The following is a 21860-nucleotide window of genomic DNA, read 5'->3' as shown; positions in this document are numbered from 1 at the left end:
GCATATGTTAAAACAACATTGAGCTGGCATTTTATAAACTTCTCTGCATTCGCTTTAAGTTAATTTATATACTGAAAGAAAGACATAACTCACAATAATAGCTTGTTAATACTGAAAGAAGCAAGCTGTGTTTTTAAGAAGAACATTAAGCAGCTGTTTCCAGATGAAGAGAGTCTGTAAATCAGGGTAAATTGGTTTTATCCATGTTTGGTTTTCATTAATTAAGTGTTTTAGGGACCTTATGAAGCTAATGTTTACTACACAACATTGCCTTGCTCACTTCATTGTACACTGCTTTCAACCAGTATATTCTAATGGCCTACTTAATAACCAAATAGTTTAACATGATTTTGTGCAGTTGCAGTACATTCTTTTTCAGAAGAAAATCTGTTGTTACAGGTGGAAGCAAAAATGAAAATGCTGAACATTACCTTTAAAAAAATAGGTGGGATTTTTATTGGATATGTGTTCCACACCACTTACTTGTAGAGCACATTTTGACAGGTGGTCATTTTCAAGTTAAACCATATGCTTGTTACTAGTTTTATTAACATTCTGTTTATAAGAAGGAGGATTTTCTTTAGTGTTGATTATAATCAGAGTCTGGCCACAAATCCAGGGGTTTGCAAAATTTTAAAAAATTTGTATTTTCTGAAGTATGAATAAAAAAAATGTTATCTTAAGGAAAAAAAGTAAATGAGGCAAGTTTCCATTGTCCAGTCATAAGGTCCCAACTGAGTTATAGCTCAGCCTTTTAAATTTTCTGAGCCTCAGTTTTCTTAATTCACTCAATAATATTCATATTACAAGGGCCTGGATACAATTAAGTAACTATTATAAGTTAAAGAACTTTGCAAGTTTCAGGGATGCACAATGATAAAGCATCATTGCTAAATAAGGGATAGACTTTAAAAAGGGGTCGTGCATTAAAATGTGCAGTACTGTTCCATTAAAACCACATTCTATTAAAATGTGTAAGTGCTTACCACCATCTTTTCTATTTAAAAAAAATCCATCTAAACTAAAAACTCAAAGTGAATTTTCTTTGTTGGGCTTAGCCTGCTAAGGACTGATCTGGATGAAGCTGAGTTCTGAAATTCTAGTTTGCCAATGTATGATGTTAAAGGGGCATAAGATCTGTGATTCTTTTTGTCCTTGAACAAAAACAACCCCCCCCCCACACACTAGAATAACCATTTTTTTATTTTTAATTTTTTAAGAATAACTGCTTTTTTAAAAATAAGAGATTTATTGCTATTTTCTTTGTGAAACAGTCATTTCTTACCATTTTTGCCTACCCTTGTTATAAGAGCAGTCACTTTTAGAAAGCAGCCCTGGCTAACTATTGTTACTTCAATATTAGCCTTGGTAAACCACCTCAGCTGGCCCAAGTCTAACTACATAGGTTGGGGAATATATTTTTCTCCTCCAATAACACATCTGTAACTCAAATATTAACAATGTAATACTTTAAAGAACATACACATTTAGCAAGTTGAAAATATGGCATGGAAATAAAACATTTGGTTATAATTTCTTTGGCAACTGACCACACCCCTAGTCCGACTTTATTTCACTAAATTGACCTCTCAAACACATACTTAATTTCATGTGTAGCTACAAATTCATGGGGAACAATACCCTGATATAATTGAACACTTTCTTTTTTAAAACAAAAATACGAATGTATAAAAACAACTGATTTGATCATTCAACAGACTGTTATTGAAAGGGTATTTTATACTAGATGCTCTGCTCAGAAAAAACAAAAATGAAAAACATGGACTCCAGACTCACAGAACTCCAGCTCACGAGAGAGAGAGATATGCAAACTAGTAATGACAAGCTTTGTGAGATACAGAGATGAATATGACAAGGTTCCTCTGCTGGAAGAACTCCCAGACTACAGACCTGCAATTTTGATCTAATTTGATTTACTCTTTTAAACTCAGTGACTTTTAAAGTGATTAACTTCACAAACATAATGACTTTGATTCTTACCCAAATAATTTCTACACTGAGAAGCAGCTTAAAAGAGGCCCCTTCAAAACTCCCAACAGAGCAGAGAAGACTTTTCAATTGAGAGTGAGGAAAAATCTGCTATTAAAAATACAATTATTTCCTTGGCTTTGCTAGTTTTATATTTGGTCAAAGTTACAGAGAGATGGAAGAGACAAGGCAGATAATACCCCTACTGTGCCAATGGAAAAATGATGATGTCATTTTGTAGGCGCCCTCCATGGGAACAGGAGAATAGAAATTATTATATGCAGAAAACAGAATAAACCTATGCAAAATAATGTTAAAAACAGAATCAGAAACAATGTAATCTTAAATAATTACTCTTAAAATATTATGAACTTAGTCTTATTTATATTGAAGTATTATCCAATTTTGTACTCCTAGGTCAAAATTTTGATCACGTGGTCTGGTTTAAGAAGTAACAAAATGCCCCATCTGGGAACCTATGCCAAAATTCCACCATTAAAAAAGATTCCTTTCAAATAAATATTTGTCTATAGTTTAAGTAAAAAAAAACACAAAATGCAGATTTAAAGTAAGTAAGTTCTAATCCTGTCTTTACCTCTTAAGTAGGTGTGGGATATTGGGAACATCATTCAACTTGAATACATTGGCTTCCTTTTATAAAATTATAGAATTAAACTAAACAGCTTTAAATGTTATTTTAGGTTTTCCTGTTCTAATATAATAATGCCTTTATATTTCTCCATATAGATGAAAATGAGTGGTGGTGCCTTTTCTGGTGCCTGAGGATAAAGTTAATCACTTCTTCTTTGATTGAAATCTCTCTATAGGGTACATATCTGTCTGTTACAGCTCTTATCCCTGAATACTGTCCCTTATCCCTGAAGAATATTGAGAATTTCCATGTTTCTCTCAAGTAGATTTGTGTCTCTTTATATCGTTCTCCACCACCTCTAGAACAAAACTGGTCCATGAAAATGCTTGTTGAATTGGATTTGTTCAATGGATTTATGATTGAGAGGACACTGGAATAATTCCCTTTCTTTGTATTTTTATATTTCAAATATAATTAATTAAGAACTGGTGAAAAATAACCAGTTTTCCCTTCTCAACTTCCTTTGTGGAAGGAGTTGATAAATGTTTATTTCCCAAAAGAAACTTGGACTCTAGGGATGCCTGGGTGGCTCAATCCATTAAGCATCTGCTTTTGGCTCAGGTCATGATCCCAGGATTCTGGGATCAAGTCCCACATCAGGCTCCTTGTTCAGCAGGGAGCCTGCTTCTTATTCTGCCTGCCGTTCCCCCTGCTTGTGTATGCTCTCTCTCTCTTTGATAAATAAATAAATAAAATCTTAAAAAAAAAAAAGAAACTTGGAATCTAAAAGCAGAAGGTGAGAATCAAATTTCTTACTTAGTTGTTCTACTATAACAAAACAACAATAATAACAATAGGGACATAATTATAAATACTTTCCAGTTAATATCATAATTAAAGTAAAAGATTTCCTAGGTATACCTAACTCAAATGTCCATTACTTATACAATGTACAAGATCTATGACATACACAGAGGGCTTAACAAAGGATTTTTAGAGGTTATAATAGAGAAATCTTAGATATAAATGAGAAGTTGGCACTGGCTATACTATGCATGGGGAAGAACATTATCTGGCTCTTCTCAAAACACAGACATATAGACAAAAACACATAGACACAAGTGTTAGTATCCTCTAATGTGGCTATTTTTATGCTATTTATTTTCACTGCAGTGGCTATCAAGTGATCAAAACATTTTGCATTTTGATATACCAGTGGGCAGGTTGACATTTAATAATGCCTGGAATTGAATAGTCTCAGTGTATATTAAAATACCAATTTATTTCTTAAAATCCATTAGTTTTTTACTATGTAAGTCAAATTATTAAAATTATATTCATGTTTTGGTGTTATTACATGAGATACAGGTAAAGGAATGTACAGATGATTTATTGAAATTCAGAAGAAAACTTGGTCAAATTAAAATTTTTTTGCTTCAAAAGACATCATTAAGAAAGTAAAAACCAAGGCACCTTGGTGGCTCAGTCAGTTAAGCATTTGCCTTCGACTCAGGTCATGATCTCAGGGTCCTGGGATTGAGTCTCACATTAGGCTCCCTGCTCAGCGGGGAGGCTGCTTCTCCCTCTCCCTCACCCCCCACCGTATGTGCACTCTCTTGCTCTCTCTCAAATAAATCTTTAAAAAAAAAAAAGAAAGTAAAAACCAACTCACCGACTGAGAGAATGTATTTACAAATCATATATCTGATAAGGAGTTTGTATCCATTTTATAAAAAACACAAGTCTATAATAAGGACAAACAACCTAACTTAAAAATGAGCAAAGAATTTGAATAGACATTTCTCTAAAGAAAATACACAAATGCTCAAGTATATGAAAAGATGGAAAATATCATTAGTCATTAAAGAAATGCAAATAAAAACCACAAGGATATACCACTCCACACCCACTACAATGGTTAGAGTAAAAAAGACAGAAAATAACAACTGTTGAGGAGGATGTGAGAGAATCTGGCAATGGTGTGGAAGAAGCCGGAAGTTTCAAATATTCCTGGTGGAAACAAAATGGTAGAATCACTTGGGAAAACATTTTGGCAGTTTATCCAAATGTTTGAGAGTTATCATTTTACTCAGCAATTCCTAGGTAGATAACAAGAAAAATGAAAACATATGTCAACTTGTTCTCAAATGTTCATGGCTCCCTGATTCATGTTAGCCGAAACTGGAAACAACTGAAAAGTGCATCAGCTGATGAGAAAACAGAGGATGTGATATATCTGTATGATAGAATGCTATCCAGTAATAAAAAGGAACAAAGTACTGATAGATACTACAATATGGTTGAACCTCAAAAACATTAGATTGAGTGAAAGAAGCCAGACAAAAGACGACAAATTGCATGATTGCATTCATAGCAAAGGAATAGGCAAATCTATGACAGAAAGTAGATTAGTGGGTGGAAAGGGCTAAAGCAGGAGGAATGGAGGAAGCACACTGCTAATGAATGCACGGTTAAATCTTCAGATGATGAAATGTTCTAAAATCCGATTCTGATGATGATTGCACAATTCTGTAAATATACCAAAAACAGGGTTGTACATTCTAACTCTGATATGTTAATTATATCTCAATAAAGCTATTAAAAATAAGAAGATGAAACATGCCATGGTTCTATTGCAATCGATCTATTTTTATTCTACTCTTTTATTCTATGGAATATTTTTCTTTTTTGCCATTGATTACACCTTGATTTTAAATGGTGAGGGTTTCCATTACTATTTGTTTGTGGATTCACTTTTTCCTTCTTTGGTCTGTTTTCTTAAAGGAATAAAAGAAACTGCCTTTGAAAACTTACCGTCCACGTGACTTGAACAGTGGTGGGGGTCAACACAACTGGAGTATGAAGACGGACAATGACATCTCCTAGTTCTTTCTGTACTTGTCTATGGTCCACTCCTTGTGCTGGTGGGCTGATATCTACAGAGATAATCATTCCCAATATTTAAAAGTTCCTAGTAAAATTCCAGTGTATATTATACAAGCCATTACTATCAGGTCATTAGAAATAATCGCAGGGCAAAAAACTAAAACCCTTTGTGACAAAAACCATTAAGGCATATTTATATACATACCATCCCTGCTAGGACATAATTTGAGAGATGATATTTATCTTTACTAAAATAATATTAATAAAAGTGTTTGTAATCTCTCACTCCCTTCAAATACATTGTTGTGGGAGATCTATTATTTGCTTATTAAAGTATGTGCCACAAGACCTCTATAGAATCATCAGTTTTCTGTAGCTGTTGGCATATGGAAGGACTTTCCTGAGTAGTTAATGGAGCTGTATCTGAAAACTGCCGTTTAAGAATTTGTTTAATCCCTTGTCCCAATTGGTAGATTGTACGTTCTTACTCCTTGACCTATTCTAGACTGGAAGCACGGGAAGGAAAGTAATCAGGGAGACTTGGGAAGTGAATTATATCACTAAAGGTTAACAAAGTGAGGGAAAGAAGGGGGAAAAAGCCCCCCAAATTCACAAAAATACTTCTGACTGAAGAATTTAGGATACTGAAAAAATGTTCTAAAGTAAACAATTTTGAGAACTTCAATATCTGACCAAAAAAAAAAAAAAAAAAGAATTCAGCCTTTTTTATGGAAGTGATTGGGGGAAGGGAGAGGGAGAAAGAATTGCAATATTTAGAATGATATACTCTCAGCCATACATTGTTCAGCCAGCCCGGTATTCACCATCCACATAATACTAGTCTATTGTCCATATAATGGTTCATATTCTGTATGCCCGTTAAGAAAAAAAAAGAGAAATTATAGACTTCCGAGTTCATCAAATTGATATCAAATATTGAATTTCACACAAACTCAAATCAACTACTTTAACTGGTGCACTGCAATATTAAGTTGATTTTTTTCCCTCCAACTATCTTTTAAGGAAGGAAGTCTAATTTAAAATAATTGATTTTCTTAATCCTGTTTTCTCCTATTTTCTCGGGCCACAATGCAACACTCCGGCAAAAATATTTGTGAGTGCATATCTCAGCCATAACTTAAACTGACTGCACTAACAAACTGGGACATAAATAGGGGAGGGGGGGAAAGGATGGGAAAAATGGGTGAAGGGGGCTGAGAGCTATAGGCTTCCAGTTGTGGAATGCGTAAGTCATGGAATAAAAACCACAGCATAAGGTAGAGAACAAACTGATAGTTGCCAGAGGGGAGAGGGATATGGGTGAAATAGATGAAGAGGATTGAGTACATATACTGTGATGAGCAAAGAGTAATGTATAGAATTATTGAATCATTATATGGTATATCTAAAATGAATATAACACTGAATGTTAATTATACTTGCATTTAAAAATAAATAAATATTTTTTTAAAGCCACAGCACAGGGAACATAGTCAGTGATATTGTAATTGCATTGTACGGTAATGGATGGTAGCTACACTTGGGGTGAGCATTGCATAATGTACAGGTAAGTTAAAACACCGTGTTGTATGCCTGAAGCCAATGTAATATTGTGTATCAGCTATACTCAAAAAAAATCTTTGAAAAAAGAAAATAAATTTCTCAAGGACCTTAGAGTGGATGTGGAAGAAGGCATAAAATACAAATTTGGCATTACCTATAGTATATAATGAAAGTGCTGTTTTTATTTAGTATTTGGAATTTATATCAATAATTTACAAATTTGATTTTAATTAAAATAGCATTATTAAAATACCTTAAATCTCTCCCATTGTTTTCCAACCCTCTGTATCGATTTGAGTAAAGCACAAACTTATCCCATGACTCAGGATATATATTTGCTGTTGTTATTTGGAAAATGTATAATGTAAGCAATAAAAAAAAATGAGTGAAAAAATTGGGACATAAATAATTGGGAACTATGGTTTGGTGATTTTTTCCCCCCCAGTTCCACTGTTTTTCATCCTTAACATAAATAGCAGAGCTATTTTACTTGATCTAGAAAGAATATATTATTAATATTATGTGAATAATATTAACCTTTGCTGACACATCTATGGTCTACTGTGATGTTTATGCTACAAGTATTTGCTGCCTTCCTAAAATAAAAGATTTCTAAATTCGATGGTACTTAATATCTTTCAAAATAAGACCTCACACAGCAAAGTGTTCTTTGAAAAGAAGTGCTTTGCAGAATGCAAAGCTGCTGAAAGTGTGGTGTCAAAAAATGATCCTGACATTCAGACACAAAACATGAGTTTTCCTATTAAATGTCTGTTAAGAGAACATAAGTCTTTTGCTCTATATAGTCTCTCAGCTGGAACAAGCCAGATCACAAACAACTTTTCATTAATCTTTTTTGACCTTTTCACCGAGAAGTTATTTTATGAGTCAAGATTTAGTGACTGGCAGAGTTATTGAATGATCAAGAAGGTCTGCCGGATATAATCACACCCAAATTCTTCCCCACTCTGTTATCTCCCGCCTTCCATTACAGCTACACCACAAAAACTGTTTCTGTCTACACTGGTAAAAATGTTCTTGGTACTCTGATTTCTTGAGTTAAAGCCACATACATCTTCAAGTTCTAGAATTTAATTTACTCATTAAATTTAGACACACTAAAAGCAACTGGATCCAAGCAAGGTAAAATATAACCAGTTTCAGATCTTCAAATTCCTTGTTGTACTTTTTCTTTCTCTGGAGACAGATTCTTTTCCCTCAGGCCCTTTATCATCATGGAAAATTAATCACATTACTGCTTAGAGAACAATAGCAAAGTGGCATTCCCTCCTCCCCTGACTGTCATCATGTCAGCAACGTTCCAAAATCACGTGGTGACTATTTCACTGGATTCCTTTAAGGTGCCCTTCTCTGTTATAATAACATGCTAGTTACTATCACTGAACTACATTGTAATTATAATAATATTTTTATGGCTGTATGGTGCTTTTCATTGCATAAAAATACTACTTTGAATTATATCTTGTTCAAAGCCTTTTACAAATAAGAAATAATTAACCCTTTCTCAAGAACCCTGTGGGAAGTCAGTTGTAACAAATAATAAGACCACAATGTCTATTTTATTAATTCCCTCCATCTACTAGTAAGAAGGGAAATTATAATGCAGCATCCTGTATTAACCCCTCGACTCCAGTGACTTCTTAATTTGAAGATGCAGGCTACCAAAGATGAGAAGGAAAATCTTCAATTTTGAAATTATAATATTCTGGATGTTTAAGTTTTTATTTAAATCCCGGTTAGTTACATACAGTGTAATGTTAGTTTCAAGTGCACAATAGAGTGATTCAACAGTTCCATACACCACCTAGTGCTTATCACAGCAAGTGTGCCCCTTAATCACCAACATGGATTTCACCCATCCCCCCACCTCCTCCCCTCTGGTAACCATCAGTTTGTTCTCTCAGTTAAGAGTCTGTGTCTTGATCTCTCTCTTTTCCTTTTACTCGTTTGTTTTGTTTTCTTAATTTTTTTTTAATTAGTCAAAAGAATTGTATACCTCAGGAAGAAAACTTGATTTGCTCCTTTCTGAAACAAATTGCTCCTTTAAACATCTGGTTTGATAAAACAACAACAACAACAACAAAACAACAACAACAACAAAACACACATTGTAGTTATGCTTGTCAGACTTGAGCAGAAGCATCTCCTGGAGAGCACCTTAACACAGACTGCTGGGCTGAACCCCCAGAGCTTCTGAGCTGGGGCCTGAGAGTCTGAATTTCTAACGTGGTCCTAGGTGAATGCAGATGCTGCTCCTGGGGGAGCTCCACCTGGAGACCCACTGCCGTATAAAAACAGAATTCTTGAACAATAGGAGTAATTTTGATATCCCTGTCTGGGCATTGTATCCATTAGAGATCACTTTTTGCTACTATATAATTAATTTCGAAGGGAAGGAGACAAGTTTTCACCTTTTGAAATATAGTAAAAGCCCTAACTTAGTTGAATGACTCTTACTATGTAAATGTAACCAATTATTCTGTTTGTTTGTTTGTTTGTTTATTTATTTATTTATTTTTACTTAACAGACCCTGACAGCTCCAGGAAGAGGACACATTGACCAAGGTGAACAGCAAGTTCAGGATCGGGTCTAATGAATCATTGTAACAAGTAATGCGGACACATTTATCTTTCCGCATGCAACCCCTTTATTCTTTTTTTTCTTTCTTTCAAGTCATTTCTCTTTTCTTTTTTTTTTTGTTCCTGCTGAATGCCTCCTTCCAGAACCGGTCATGTTTACAGCTACTGAAATTACCTTGTGTGCGCACAGGATCTGACATGGGGCTTGGGTCGCTGAGACCTTGCGGGTTGATGGCTCTGACCATGAATAAGTAGATCGTATTGGGCCTCAGTCCTCTCACTGTGTAGACTGTGGTCTTTACGTGGTTTGCCACCGTCTGCCAGCTATTACTCACTGATTGGCTGAAACAGGAACAGAACTTCCGCTTAAAGAGCAGCCGTGAAGGCATTGACAATGGAGCTGGGTATCAATGACAAAGTTAATGGCTGAAAATTAAACACACACACGCACAACACTTGAGGTGTTAAGCCCAATAAATGAAACATTCGGATGATTTCGGTTTATTCAACAACAAAGCCGAGCCCACCTAACAGAAGTGCCATGCACAACAAAATTAAACTCAGCCCCGGAGATGTGACAGCCCGTTGCTAATGCGCAGCTGCCCACTAAATGAATACCTGTAGAAGGAATAGAGGCCAAGATCACAACATCAAGTTTATACAATAAATATGGTCCTCGTAAATGTATATATATATATACCTTGAAAAGAATTAACCTGTAGAAAGAATAAATGGACTACAGAGTAAATTATGCCAATACATTTTCCTGTTACAAGGTGTGTTTTCTTTTGCATCAATTCCACATGCAATATTATAATAGAGCCTTCTAAAACTACATATCTGTAAAAGAAGAAAGGAAGCATGTAAGGAATATTTTCCTTCGGTCACATTTTTAATAAAATTATACATTACATAGTATGTGATTTCTCATCTTCAACAGGTGAAATACCTCTGAATCTAGATGTGGAGACCCCTTAACAGCCCGCTAGAGATGGGATACCCATTTAGAAAACTTTGTCTACGGTCAAATGCTGCTTTAGTTCATAATGAGGAGAAAATGTGATTTTTCAGGGCTGCCTGTTTACTTTTCAAAAGTTGTTACACATCAAAGCATGAAAATTACAGAAAAACTGTTTTGAAAGTTGGGAATGATGTATTTGTTGATCGTTACCTTAAATAGATTAGGGAAGCCTAAAATGAAAATAATGGTTTGTCCTAATGCTTAAAAATGACACCGGCTTTTGCTATCTTTATAATGGCAAATAAAAGCACATTGAAACAATACAAACTTCATTTTCCCATTTGTGTAAGGATCTTATCAAATTCTCACAATGACTTTATCATGACATTTGCTAATTTATAGTCTATATCCTTATATTGATGACAATTTTTTCAAATCACAATTGGACATATTTTTTTCCTTTCAGCAACCAGAAGTGCACGGAATCAATTCCTTAACTGTAGTTTTGCATTTTTTTTTTTAGGTCTATCCATAGCTGTATTAAAATATACAGCACAAAAACAGTGGGCTTATTTTAAGTTCTGCTCTAATTATGAGGAAGCAAAGTTCCAGGGTTCCATGCCTCGGTAAACAATGAAGAACTTAAAAAGTGTCCTGCCTAATTAAATTATTTTCTGCCTAGTTCTAATGACGAAATTCTCATCTTAAATCTTTACAGTGGTCAAGGTAAAGAAAGGAGCTAAGTGATTAGGTCATGAGCTAGATCCCCATAGACTTCGTCATGGGTAATGCATATTTAATCTATAATCAAGTTGTAAGTGAAAAAACCCTAGAGTCTATTCTTGAATAAAATCAGATAAATACTTAAAATGCACTGTTCAACATGTTCTTAAGATAAAACAGCAGGATAGCTCATATGAGATTTTAGGATATGAGAGCTAAAGCAACAACCTAATGGAGAAAAAAAAAAAGGAACTGTCCCATACCTGAAAGCCTCAATGATATATGCACTTGCTGGAAGGACTCCAGGGGTACCTGGTTGCCAGGACAAGGTGACACTGTTCTTAGTAACATCAGTGACCTGGGGTTTGGATGGTGGCCCTGGCAGGTCACTTAAGTCATAGTTTTTACTGATTGTTGCTCCAGATTCTATAGAGGACAAACAGAAAATGCTTCATTCCTGATTGCATAAGATGCCATAACATTTAAAAGAAGGAAAACAGTCTATTGAAGAAGTTGACCTAGACAATGAGGAATTCATCTTCATGAATCAAAAGAATGTATATGAATATTTGCTTTACCTACGTGTCACTAAATGTTTACTTTCATGCAAGATCACTAAAATTGCTTGCTCTTCAGGTAGAGGAAATTTGTTTATCAAGGACAAATGTATCAAATTGCAAAAATGCAATGTTATGTGGAGAAATTAAAAAGTGGCATATGACTTAGTTTTTCATTCAATGAATTTAAAATCTTGATTTTTCAATTGTTATTTGATGATGAGCTAATCAATGAAATGGGCTCAAGATTTCTTCTGTTGAGATAATTCCCAAGGACTCACCGGTGACATCCAGCACAGCACTCCACGAAGTCTCCCCACTTGAACTTGTAGCCACACAAGTATAAGTACCAGTATCAGAAATCTAGTGTGCAAGGAAGGGAGAGAATTCAATTATTTTAATTAATTTGTAGAGTAATTACTCAGTCTCAAGGAGGTAATATTTAATTTCTTAAAATACGATGTATCATTTGGCCCTCCAAATTGTTCATTAGAGTCAATCATATGTACACACAAAATATTAAAATCAACTCATATAATATTACTTTATTCATAACAGGAATTCAATGATTTTTTATTATATTTCTATAATTAAAAGTTATGTGTCTGGTAAACTCTATTTGTCTGGTCCTCTTGCCTCCATGGTAATACCTTTATCTTCGTATAACTCCAATTTATGATGGGGCTTCGCTGTGTTGGAGTTACATATGGACAGCTCAGGACAGAATTTTTCAGAATCCTTTAAATATTCAGAGATCAGTAAAGCAAAACTGTCCTTTCCATCTTAATACATTATATTTCCAAGGATAAAATGTACTCAGGAGTAAATAAGCACTGAGGTAACAGGGGGCTGACTTTTTTTTTTTTAAAGACATGGAGAAAAGTGAAGGAAAAAAAACCTAAATCTCTCCCTTTAAGTAGATTAGTATTCACTTATATTTAAATTTTAGTAGTGTGATAGAGAATGAAATAAAATTATATCATAAACACACAAACCATGTCTATGGAATCACTGCAATTTAGAGCTGAAAGGACCATGCAAATAATCTCATGCATCACTCTTTAAAGCATACTTAAAAACTGCCATTTCATTGATCACTTAAAATGTTTTTGTTATTCACTGAAGAGCGGGAAAGGATTTTTTAAAGTAGTTGATAATATAATCAAGAGTTCTCTTTTACAAATGTAAAAGGTATACATTTCTGTGATTATACTTTGGCGAAAGGCACAAATCAATAAAAATTGTATGTCAAAAATCATCTTTGTAGTTGAGTCCTGTGGGCCTAGAATATAAACATATTTATTTACACTGGTTTAGAGATGAGACTGGGAAGAAAAATCGATGGCCAAACTGAATAAGGCAAGTGATATGATGCGACATTAAAATTCTGTGATGAACATGAGTCTAACTGTTGATGAAATATGAGGGTTCATGGAATATAATATCTGCTGGGTCCAAAGTCTAAGTGTAGTAATGACTCAACCTTCCACAACTGATTATCAGGTAAATCATTAGTGCATGGATGTTCCTGCTGTGCCACCATTTTAATTGATTTTAAATGTCATTATGTATTTTAACTTGAGTTTCAAACTGCTCTGGCACATTGTTCTCTGCCATATTATCTTCATACAATTGTCTTCTATTATACGCGGGATGATAGAGGATAGCCATTGTAAAAAGAGCCATTCTTTGAAACGTGGCTGTGCATGCATTATAGTCATTAGAAATCTCTCCATTTAAGAAGCATCACTCACAAACTAAATATAATGAGCCAAGGTTGGATTTTAATGCGATGTTCATTTGAATATGGTCTGTGAAAGAGTAAAGAATTTGCATTTTATTATAGCTGTTGAACTAAAGTGTAGCACTTGTTATTATGTGCAAATGCTGAAAGAAGGGTATGTAGGTAATGCTTCTTAACTGCATCTCCTTGTCATTGTGTAGAGACACAGTCTGACATTAGCGGTGGTAGGTAGGTTTTAATGAGTATTGGAATATTCTACTTCTCAAAAGATACAGATTCAGTTACCAATTAGTTGGACTATGAGAACAGAGTGTTCATCACATTATCCTCCCCGCCCCCATTGCATTAAGTACCAAAAAAGAAAAAAAGAAGAAGGAAAGAAATAGTGAGACACAAAGGAATCTGACTTACAGAAACCCTCTCTTGACTATACGAGTGAAGTAGTGTAAAAACACATTTTTATATCCCTTTAAAGACAGTCACCTTACAGAAAAAGAACAACATTTTCATACTGGAGTTTATCAAAAGCCATATCAAAAGCTGAAATATCATTGTTAAAACTCACTCTTCAATCACCATCATCATCACTACACTCATTCTTATTCCTTTAACTTTAAATAATTTCTTTTCGGGTCATGAGTGCTTCATCTTCCTTCTATCCTTCTCCTTTTATCCTTAACCAAGTGCTTTAAAAAGAGATTAATGTGCTGGCACACTCCATCATCTGCTTTTCTCCTTATGTGGTTGGCTGCAGACAAGCCCCCAGGAGCTTGCATCTCAGAGAGATGACTCAGAAGCCTGACACAGGGCTCGAAGTTTGTTTGACATCATCAAGCACCCACCTTTAATTGATTCTTTCAAACACTACTGGGGATCTTTACTATTCAAGCACACCCTTTAATTCAGTGGTACAGTGAAAATGCATTAACTTTCATGGCCCAAGTCTGCCTTTAGCCCAAAGACAGAGGTGAAAATGTTTACTCAAGGAGAGTTAGCATTAATTTTTTAATAACTCTCATTTGTTCAAAGAAAGTTAACAATTAATTTAGAATCAATAAAGAGACAGGCTAAAATATGTACTAATTTATTTGTCTTTTAACTGAATTTGACAGCATTTTTTTCTACTTAAAGATAATTAATGCCTACGTCTCAAAATTAAAGTGAAAACATTATATATTAATTTTATTAACAAATATACAAATTACTGAAGGTTTGCATGCTTTGAGTGTGCATGTACATATTACAAAAAGTCCTTCCTCTTTTTGTAAATGTCTGGGTGACACGCTGGTAAATACTAAATAAACATGTCATTGTAAAAATATCTGTGTTTTAAGAGAAGAAATAATCCATGTTGTAATCAGTTGAAAATACATGTAATGAAAAATATTTTAGCTTCTTCCCTAGCTTCCAGATAGGAAAATTCAACATTGTTTTTCTGTTTTTTGTTTGTTTGTTTTTTATCTTGGCTCCCTATTTCTACCTAGATACCAGATTCTACTAATTGTTCTGCCACCAAATCATTTTTGATTAATTTTTCTTCATATACTATATCAATCATCTTAATTCTGGCTCTCATCTCCAATCTTTTGACTATTCTAGCAAACTCTTCAGTTTTAGCATAGTGATTGCCACAGGGAGGGGAGGCTCTGTACATTTGTTGAATGAAGTGAATATACTCATAGAGGGCAGGCGGTCCCTATCTGGTATTCACACCTTGTGCAATCAATCCCTCACATTGAATGTGTGTGGGATCTGTTGACTTGCTTCTGGTCAACAGAATAGGGCAAAGGTGACAGGATGCCACATTTGTGATTATGTTACATAAGATTATAATGCTTGTCTTGCCAGGAGACTCCCTTCCTCATTGACTTTGAGGAAGCAAGTAGTCATAATGGGAATATCAATATGGCAAGTAACTAAAGGCAACCTTCAGCAACAGCAGACAAGATGCTGAGGTAATCAGTATGATAGCCATAAGAAACTGATTGCTGCCAGCAATCATGTTGCTCAGAAGCAAATCTATCCCCAGTCAATCTTCAGATGAGACCACAACCCTGATACGTGATTGTCTCTTTGTGAGACCCAGAAGTGGAAGACCCAACTTAGTGACACCCAGGCTCCTAACCCCACAGAAACTATGAGATAATAAATGTATGTTGTTTTAAGTCTCTAAGTTAATATTGTTAAATTGCAATACATAGCTAATACAATATTTAGAAGTAGGCATTTGAGTTGCTTCTGAAGTAAGTTTAATTTGTTAAATTGGTAGGAGTGGTCACCATCTTCTGTTAAAAGAACAGCAATGACTTGTCCTTGCCCACAGGTTTAAATCTAAACTCCACAGCAACTTAACCTAAAATGTAAGATTTTCCACCAACTAGCCAAACCTACCTTCTACTCAATCTTATTTCTTTGGTTTTTTGACATAATAACTTGGCCAAGCCAACTTATCCACATTTCCTTACAAACGTCCTTTGTTCAGGACAGTAAATCAGAAGCATTTGACACTTTCAAATGACTTTAAATATCCCATTACTATCATTAACTTCGTGTTTAAGATTTTTAGCTTTATCAATTGAATACATATGAATTGGAATGAAAGAACAAAAAGTTTCTAAGTCTGTTATGATCTTATATTAACATACGGACTTTCTTTCTAATACCAATTCATCAAATGATGAATTTGAAATAAGAAATAAAATAAGAAATAACATGGCCTATAATAAAAGGTATAGCAACTTGCTAGTATGGAAGATTTTAAGTTCACAAAACAATTTTTCCCGAGGGCAATACTTATGTTGAAATGAAGATCCAAATACAAGTCAAGCATTACTTACCCGTAAATTCTTAATCTGCAGTGTTCCTTGTTCTTGTATAGTTGCTCTTGGATCTCTACCCAGGAAAGTAAATCCCTCCTTTAACCAGCTAATTACAGGAAGAGGATCACCAGTAGCTTTACATTTCAGTAATGCTGTACCATCTACTGCTAGTGTTTGGTTGGCCGGGCCTTGTAGAATTATGGGTGGAGGTCTATCTGTCAAAACTAAAGGATAAGGATATTTTCAGTATATTTTAACTTCTCAGAAGTTATATCATACTATTAGGTGTATATCACATACATATTACTTATAATTTATTCTGCATATTCTATGTCCATTATGTATCTATCATCTATACATACTATATATAGCATATTTACTGAGGACATACTATTATTTATAACTTACTCTGAATTACCTACAGTAGATGACAATAGTAAATTCTGACATTATAGTATTGTTGAAAGTCTTTATCATATTAAAATTAAAATAAAAATATGGAAAGTTCATGGCAGTTATTCACAAAATGTATGCTTATCTCTTATATGCATATTTAAGAAAGCTTATAGAATGTCATATGGGTAGAAACAATTTTAATTTTTGCTTTCATTATAAATATATGTATAATATATAATTTCACCCTTCAAAGCACCTTGCTATATAGAGAGACTATGATATGTTGGTTGATGTTAAATTATTAGATATAAACATTTTATTTCCAAGATTATGACACTGGGCCTTAGATTACAGTATTACAATCTGGATGATAGGATTTAACTAGTCCTTAGAATTAAGCAGTAATCTAGTTATACCATTTATGGTATGACAAATTACGGTTTTTATGTAAAATCACTGTTTATATATATCAATTCCTGTGTTCATCTGGGTAAAATTTCCACAATTTCATAAACTTCTTTTGATTAAATATTGTTTCATGGCAGTATCTTCAGTGCCTTTGGAAGTATTTCATAATGATTTAGGAAATATATCAGAATGTTAGTATTATTTAAATGGGTTATGGAATTATGGAGTCATTTGGGTGCAAAGTTTCATCCCGAATTCATTAGAAGAACACTTCATAACAAAACTGACATGTCCAGGTCCAAGGAAGGCTTTGTTAAGAGACAGTTCTATAAACTTCAGCATGGATTTTGGTTAATTACCCAAAATATTTATGCTTATTTATATTTATATTATGTTTATTATATAATTACCAAAAATATGTATATCATATATAAATATAAAACTTTCACAGAAAGGAAAAACAATTGTGGATTTTAATGACTGTTAAGCAACTGTGAGGAGAAAGTGTCTATAAAGGACGTCATGTTGTGTTACAATGTACATTATCAAAATGTCATTTTGCTCATTAATACTCTAATCTCCTTTGTCCACCAGGTTATCTGTTTCCCAATCTATATGCATCATCTTTATTATTAGAATTTGTGGTTTTGAGGGAAAAACATTAAATTGAGCAGCCCCTTTACAGCCTACCATGAGAAAGCCAACCAATTTTAATTTAAAATAGAAGTTATGAAATAGAGCCATTGCATGTGCATGTTAAGATACAATGGACTTCCAATCAACCTAAACCTACTACATCAAAATATGTATTAAAATGTGTGTATGTATGTATGTGTGTCTATATACATATGTAAAACATATAAAAAACTAAAAAAATAAAATTTTGTGTATTATTTACAAACAAAAATTAGAACTACTTCTTTCATGATTTTTTTTGATCAAATTCTTCATTTTAGAAGTAAATAAAATAATCTTCAGAAAATGTGAAAATACAATGTTATATTAATTCTGACACATACTGCACAAATAGATATCCAAACTGAATATTCACGGAACTTATTTTTTTTATGGGTCAAAAATGAAGGGCCAATTCACAAAACATGAATAATTCTAAATTCAATGAGAAAAATGGGTCTGCATTACTAGAGTAGAATCTATTTATTCAATTTTAAATATTCTTACTGCTTTGTTTCAAATTAAATATCTCTATAGAATTTAGGTAACTTCTTATAACCTGTTTTTATTTTTATATCCCTGAAATCATTAGATATAGCCAAGGACATCTGATTAGTCTCTTTCCTTTGTATTGCTCAAATGAGTAGCTCAATGTCTTTTTAATGAATTTGATCAATAAAGTAATTGAAAATCTCCTGGCCAGAAGGAATTTTCAGTTTCGAACATGTTATGGGTGAAAGATGACCACAAGTTTCCATGACACTGAGGTTAAAGGTTAAATGAACATTTAGGGTTTCCAGTGATCTGTGACCAATTCCATGGTTTTCGTTAACTATGCATTATAAAATCCTCAATAAACCATTCATATAAGATCATGGTGTGACATTTATTGTCAACATAATACATAAATACATTTCTTCTCTCTAGTCCTTTTAGATGTTATTGGCTGTACTCAGAATTCTCATTACAATTTTCTAATTTTCTGAGAGAAAAAGAGCAGAAGAAAGGAAGAAATGAACAGTGCCAATGAATTAATGAGAAGGTCTTCTAAAAGGATATTTTGAAATTCAAGTATATTGAAGCATCTTCATTCAATCTATAATCAGTAAAATTATCACTCAACAGAACATTTCATCACCATTAGCAAATCTCATCTTATATGAACACTTGAGTTAAAAATACCTCCAAGAAAGGAGTCTAAGTGTAAAAATGTAGCAACAGAAACACTGTTACAGATGTTTTCCTTGTTTCTCTCAATATGACATACGTTTTTTATTCTACATTGGAATTTCAATTGGCTCTAAATTGCCCCGGGGCACACCCTCCAAAAAAATGTTCCAAATGAAAATGATAGCTCACGTACCATTAAATTGTTAACTAATCTGAAAAATTAAAACTATGAATAGATGCTAAAGGCATCAGCCAATGTAGCAAGTTAGTATTTAGAAAGAGTTATTTGTAATAATAATGTGTGTCTGTGTGTCTGTGTGTGTGTGGTTAGGTCTTGAAGTTAGAGTTCTTTACTGTCAAAATCAATAACTCTATAACCTTCATTCAATGTTTTTGTAAAAGGATCTTGACTTTGGGATTGCTTACTTAAGTAAAAATCAATGTAGGAATTAATATTCAAGCTAGTTGTAGCAAACTGTTCACAGTCATCTCACTTATCAGGTTTAAATTTGTATTCACTCTTTTAGTTTTGACCTCAGAAATAAAGGTAAAAGAACTACTGTTTTGTGAGATTATGTCATCAACCAACACAAGTTCTCAAAACAAAAGTTTTCCTTTTCATTTCATCAGAAATGACTCTGAGTATCTGTCATATCATCTGGCTTTTCTAATTCATCAATTTTGTTTTCTACAAATATGGTTTGCCTTTTTCCATAACAATTTCCTTATTTAGAAACATTTTAGAGTCTGTCTTTTGTAAAATAATATAAGCAACTAGATTATAGTAGAGGTCTTCATCATTATACTTAGAATGTTTTATTCTTGTATATAGAAAACAACTTAGGCTATGGCCAGAATATCTTCTTTTCCCAGTATATGTACCTGGACATTTTTGCTAATGGTATAAAGCATAAAGACTTAAGAAAGATGAATAATTATCTTCTATTTCTTTTAAAAGATACATAGGTATGAAGGAACAAAGATCTTGCCCATCTAAAGAAAGAATTTCTTAGCACTGTTGCCCTTGAACCTGACTTGTTTCAGTTCCATGGCAGTAAATTTCTGCAACATCAGCAGGTGCGGCCATTAACAACTCAATGTTCCCGCAACCAATGTTTGTCTGTTCCATTTATTCCTATTCTTGACATGGTGCTGAATCAGGCAATACCATAGACAGACATTAAAAAATATTTCCTTTCTATTAATTTTAAATTACCATTTAATCTACATGTAAATTTGAATTGTATAAAAGTGAATCAAATTTCATGAGCAGAGAAGGAAGAGAATCAGAGAGGTGACAAAACAAAGTTCTTATATCTCAGAGACCAGCATCAGGGGAAAATAAAAGCCCCACAAACCTCACAAATATAGGAGAACAAGAGAGAATTTTTAGCTTAAGACATCAAAGAACAGAGCTTAAATTCATACTCAAAAGCTCACAAAGTATCTAAAGTTCCCTACCTATCAAATGTGACAAATAAGCTCTTGGGGAAATAAAAACAGATTATGAAGATCCTTACATCCTTTTCAACAACCACTATAAATGTAGGTGACTCACCTACAATTTATAGTACGTAATGTGTAAAAAAAAAAAAAACAACAAGTTCAGCATCCATCAGTAGTTTGGAAGGTATTTAATTAATTTAACTTAGTGAATGAATAATTAAAAAGTCATAGGATGTCATAATGTGATTAGCTAAGAACTCATCTCTGTTTCCACTGATAATATTAAAGATGATATCTCTTCCTCCTCTAATGAGATAAAATTATTAATATCCATTAGAAGCAATCATGTCAGCATAAGACTAAAAAATATATAGATGACATATCTATACACTGAGAGCGTGATGTCATTTCTTTAGAATAAAGAATCACTCTATTTTTAAAAATAAAATAGATAATCTTTGATATTCTTCTTTGGGACAGTACATGTAGAATTAGAGACTATTAAAAATGTTATTTCGCCTAGATTCAAACTTAGAAGATAAGCATTCATTTACATGTTTAGCAACTCAGAAAATTTCACTTGGTTAATATGGATCTTGAAATAAAAATTATTATTTTCCTAAAACAAATCTAATAATAATATCGCACCATCAGTAACTTCCAGTTGAGCTTTTGCTAAAATGCTTCCCGCCACAGTTAGGGCCTGGCAGATATAGTAACCCGCATCCGAGCGCTGAATGTTGGTAATTGTGAGGTCTCCGGTTGGCGAAACAGAGCATCTACTGTTGGGTTGCTGGGGTTGATTTGGAAAAAGCAAGTTCTGTGGAAGAAACACAATCTCATCAATATCTTTTCCCACTCAGAAGGAAAAATATATTAACACTAGCTATTACAATTACTGGAATATGGTTGGAAAGTACATTTATTCTAAAAATATGGTGTTGAAATGATTAAACGTCATTATAGGGAGTCTCAATGGGAAACTTTTTCTAAATCACGGAAAAATAATATGCTTTAAGAAGTCAGCATGCTCTAGTCTGAAGGAATAATCATTTAAAAACCCTGAATCTTGGGGCACCTGGGTGGTTCATTGGGTTAAGCTTCTGCCTTCTGCTCAGGTTATGATCTTGGGGTCCCTGGAGCAAGCCCTGTGGGGCTCCCTGCTCATCAGGGAGTCTGCTGCTCTCTCTCCCCCTGTCCCTCCCCAACTTGTGAGCACATGCACACACTCTCTCTCTCAAATAAATAAATAAAATCTTTAAAAAATAATAAAAAAATAAAAACTATAGATTTTTATCTTAACCCTTTACTTTCTCCCTTACTTACTTCT

General features: G+C 33.7%; 1 protein-coding gene across 3 annotated transcripts in view; it reads right to left on the bottom strand.

Annotated features, from left to right (window-relative positions):
• Window positions 1-21860, bottom strand: part of ROBO2 (roundabout guidance receptor 2) — a 589127-nt gene that overhangs the window by 85409 nt on the left and 481858 nt on the right. For all 3 annotated transcript variants that reach the window (XM_064580151.1, XM_045902670.3, XM_045902671.3), the window contains exons 9-14: window positions 21179-21350; window positions 16454-16659; window positions 12154-12235; window positions 11579-11741; window positions 9807-9973; window positions 5396-5517 (exon numbers count right to left, since the gene is read on the bottom strand). In XM_064580151.1, the coding sequence (XP_064436221.1) occupies window positions 5396-5517; window positions 9807-9973; window positions 11579-11741; window positions 12154-12235; window positions 16454-16659; window positions 21179-21350 (912 nt within the window). The remainder of the gene's footprint in view (window positions 1-5395; window positions 5518-9806; window positions 9974-11578; window positions 11742-12153; window positions 12236-16453; window positions 16660-21178; window positions 21351-21860) is intronic.

This window comes from Mirounga angustirostris, unplaced genomic scaffold (assembly GCF_029215605.1).
Source record: "Mirounga angustirostris isolate CCGP_5_RB_7025 unplaced genomic scaffold, mMirAng1.0.hap1 SCAF_1, whole genome shotgun sequence".
NCBI lineage: Eukaryota > Metazoa > Chordata > Mammalia > Carnivora > Phocidae > Mirounga > Mirounga angustirostris.
Note: the sequence above shows the minus strand (reverse complement) of the source record. Positions and strands in the feature narration are given on the sequence as shown.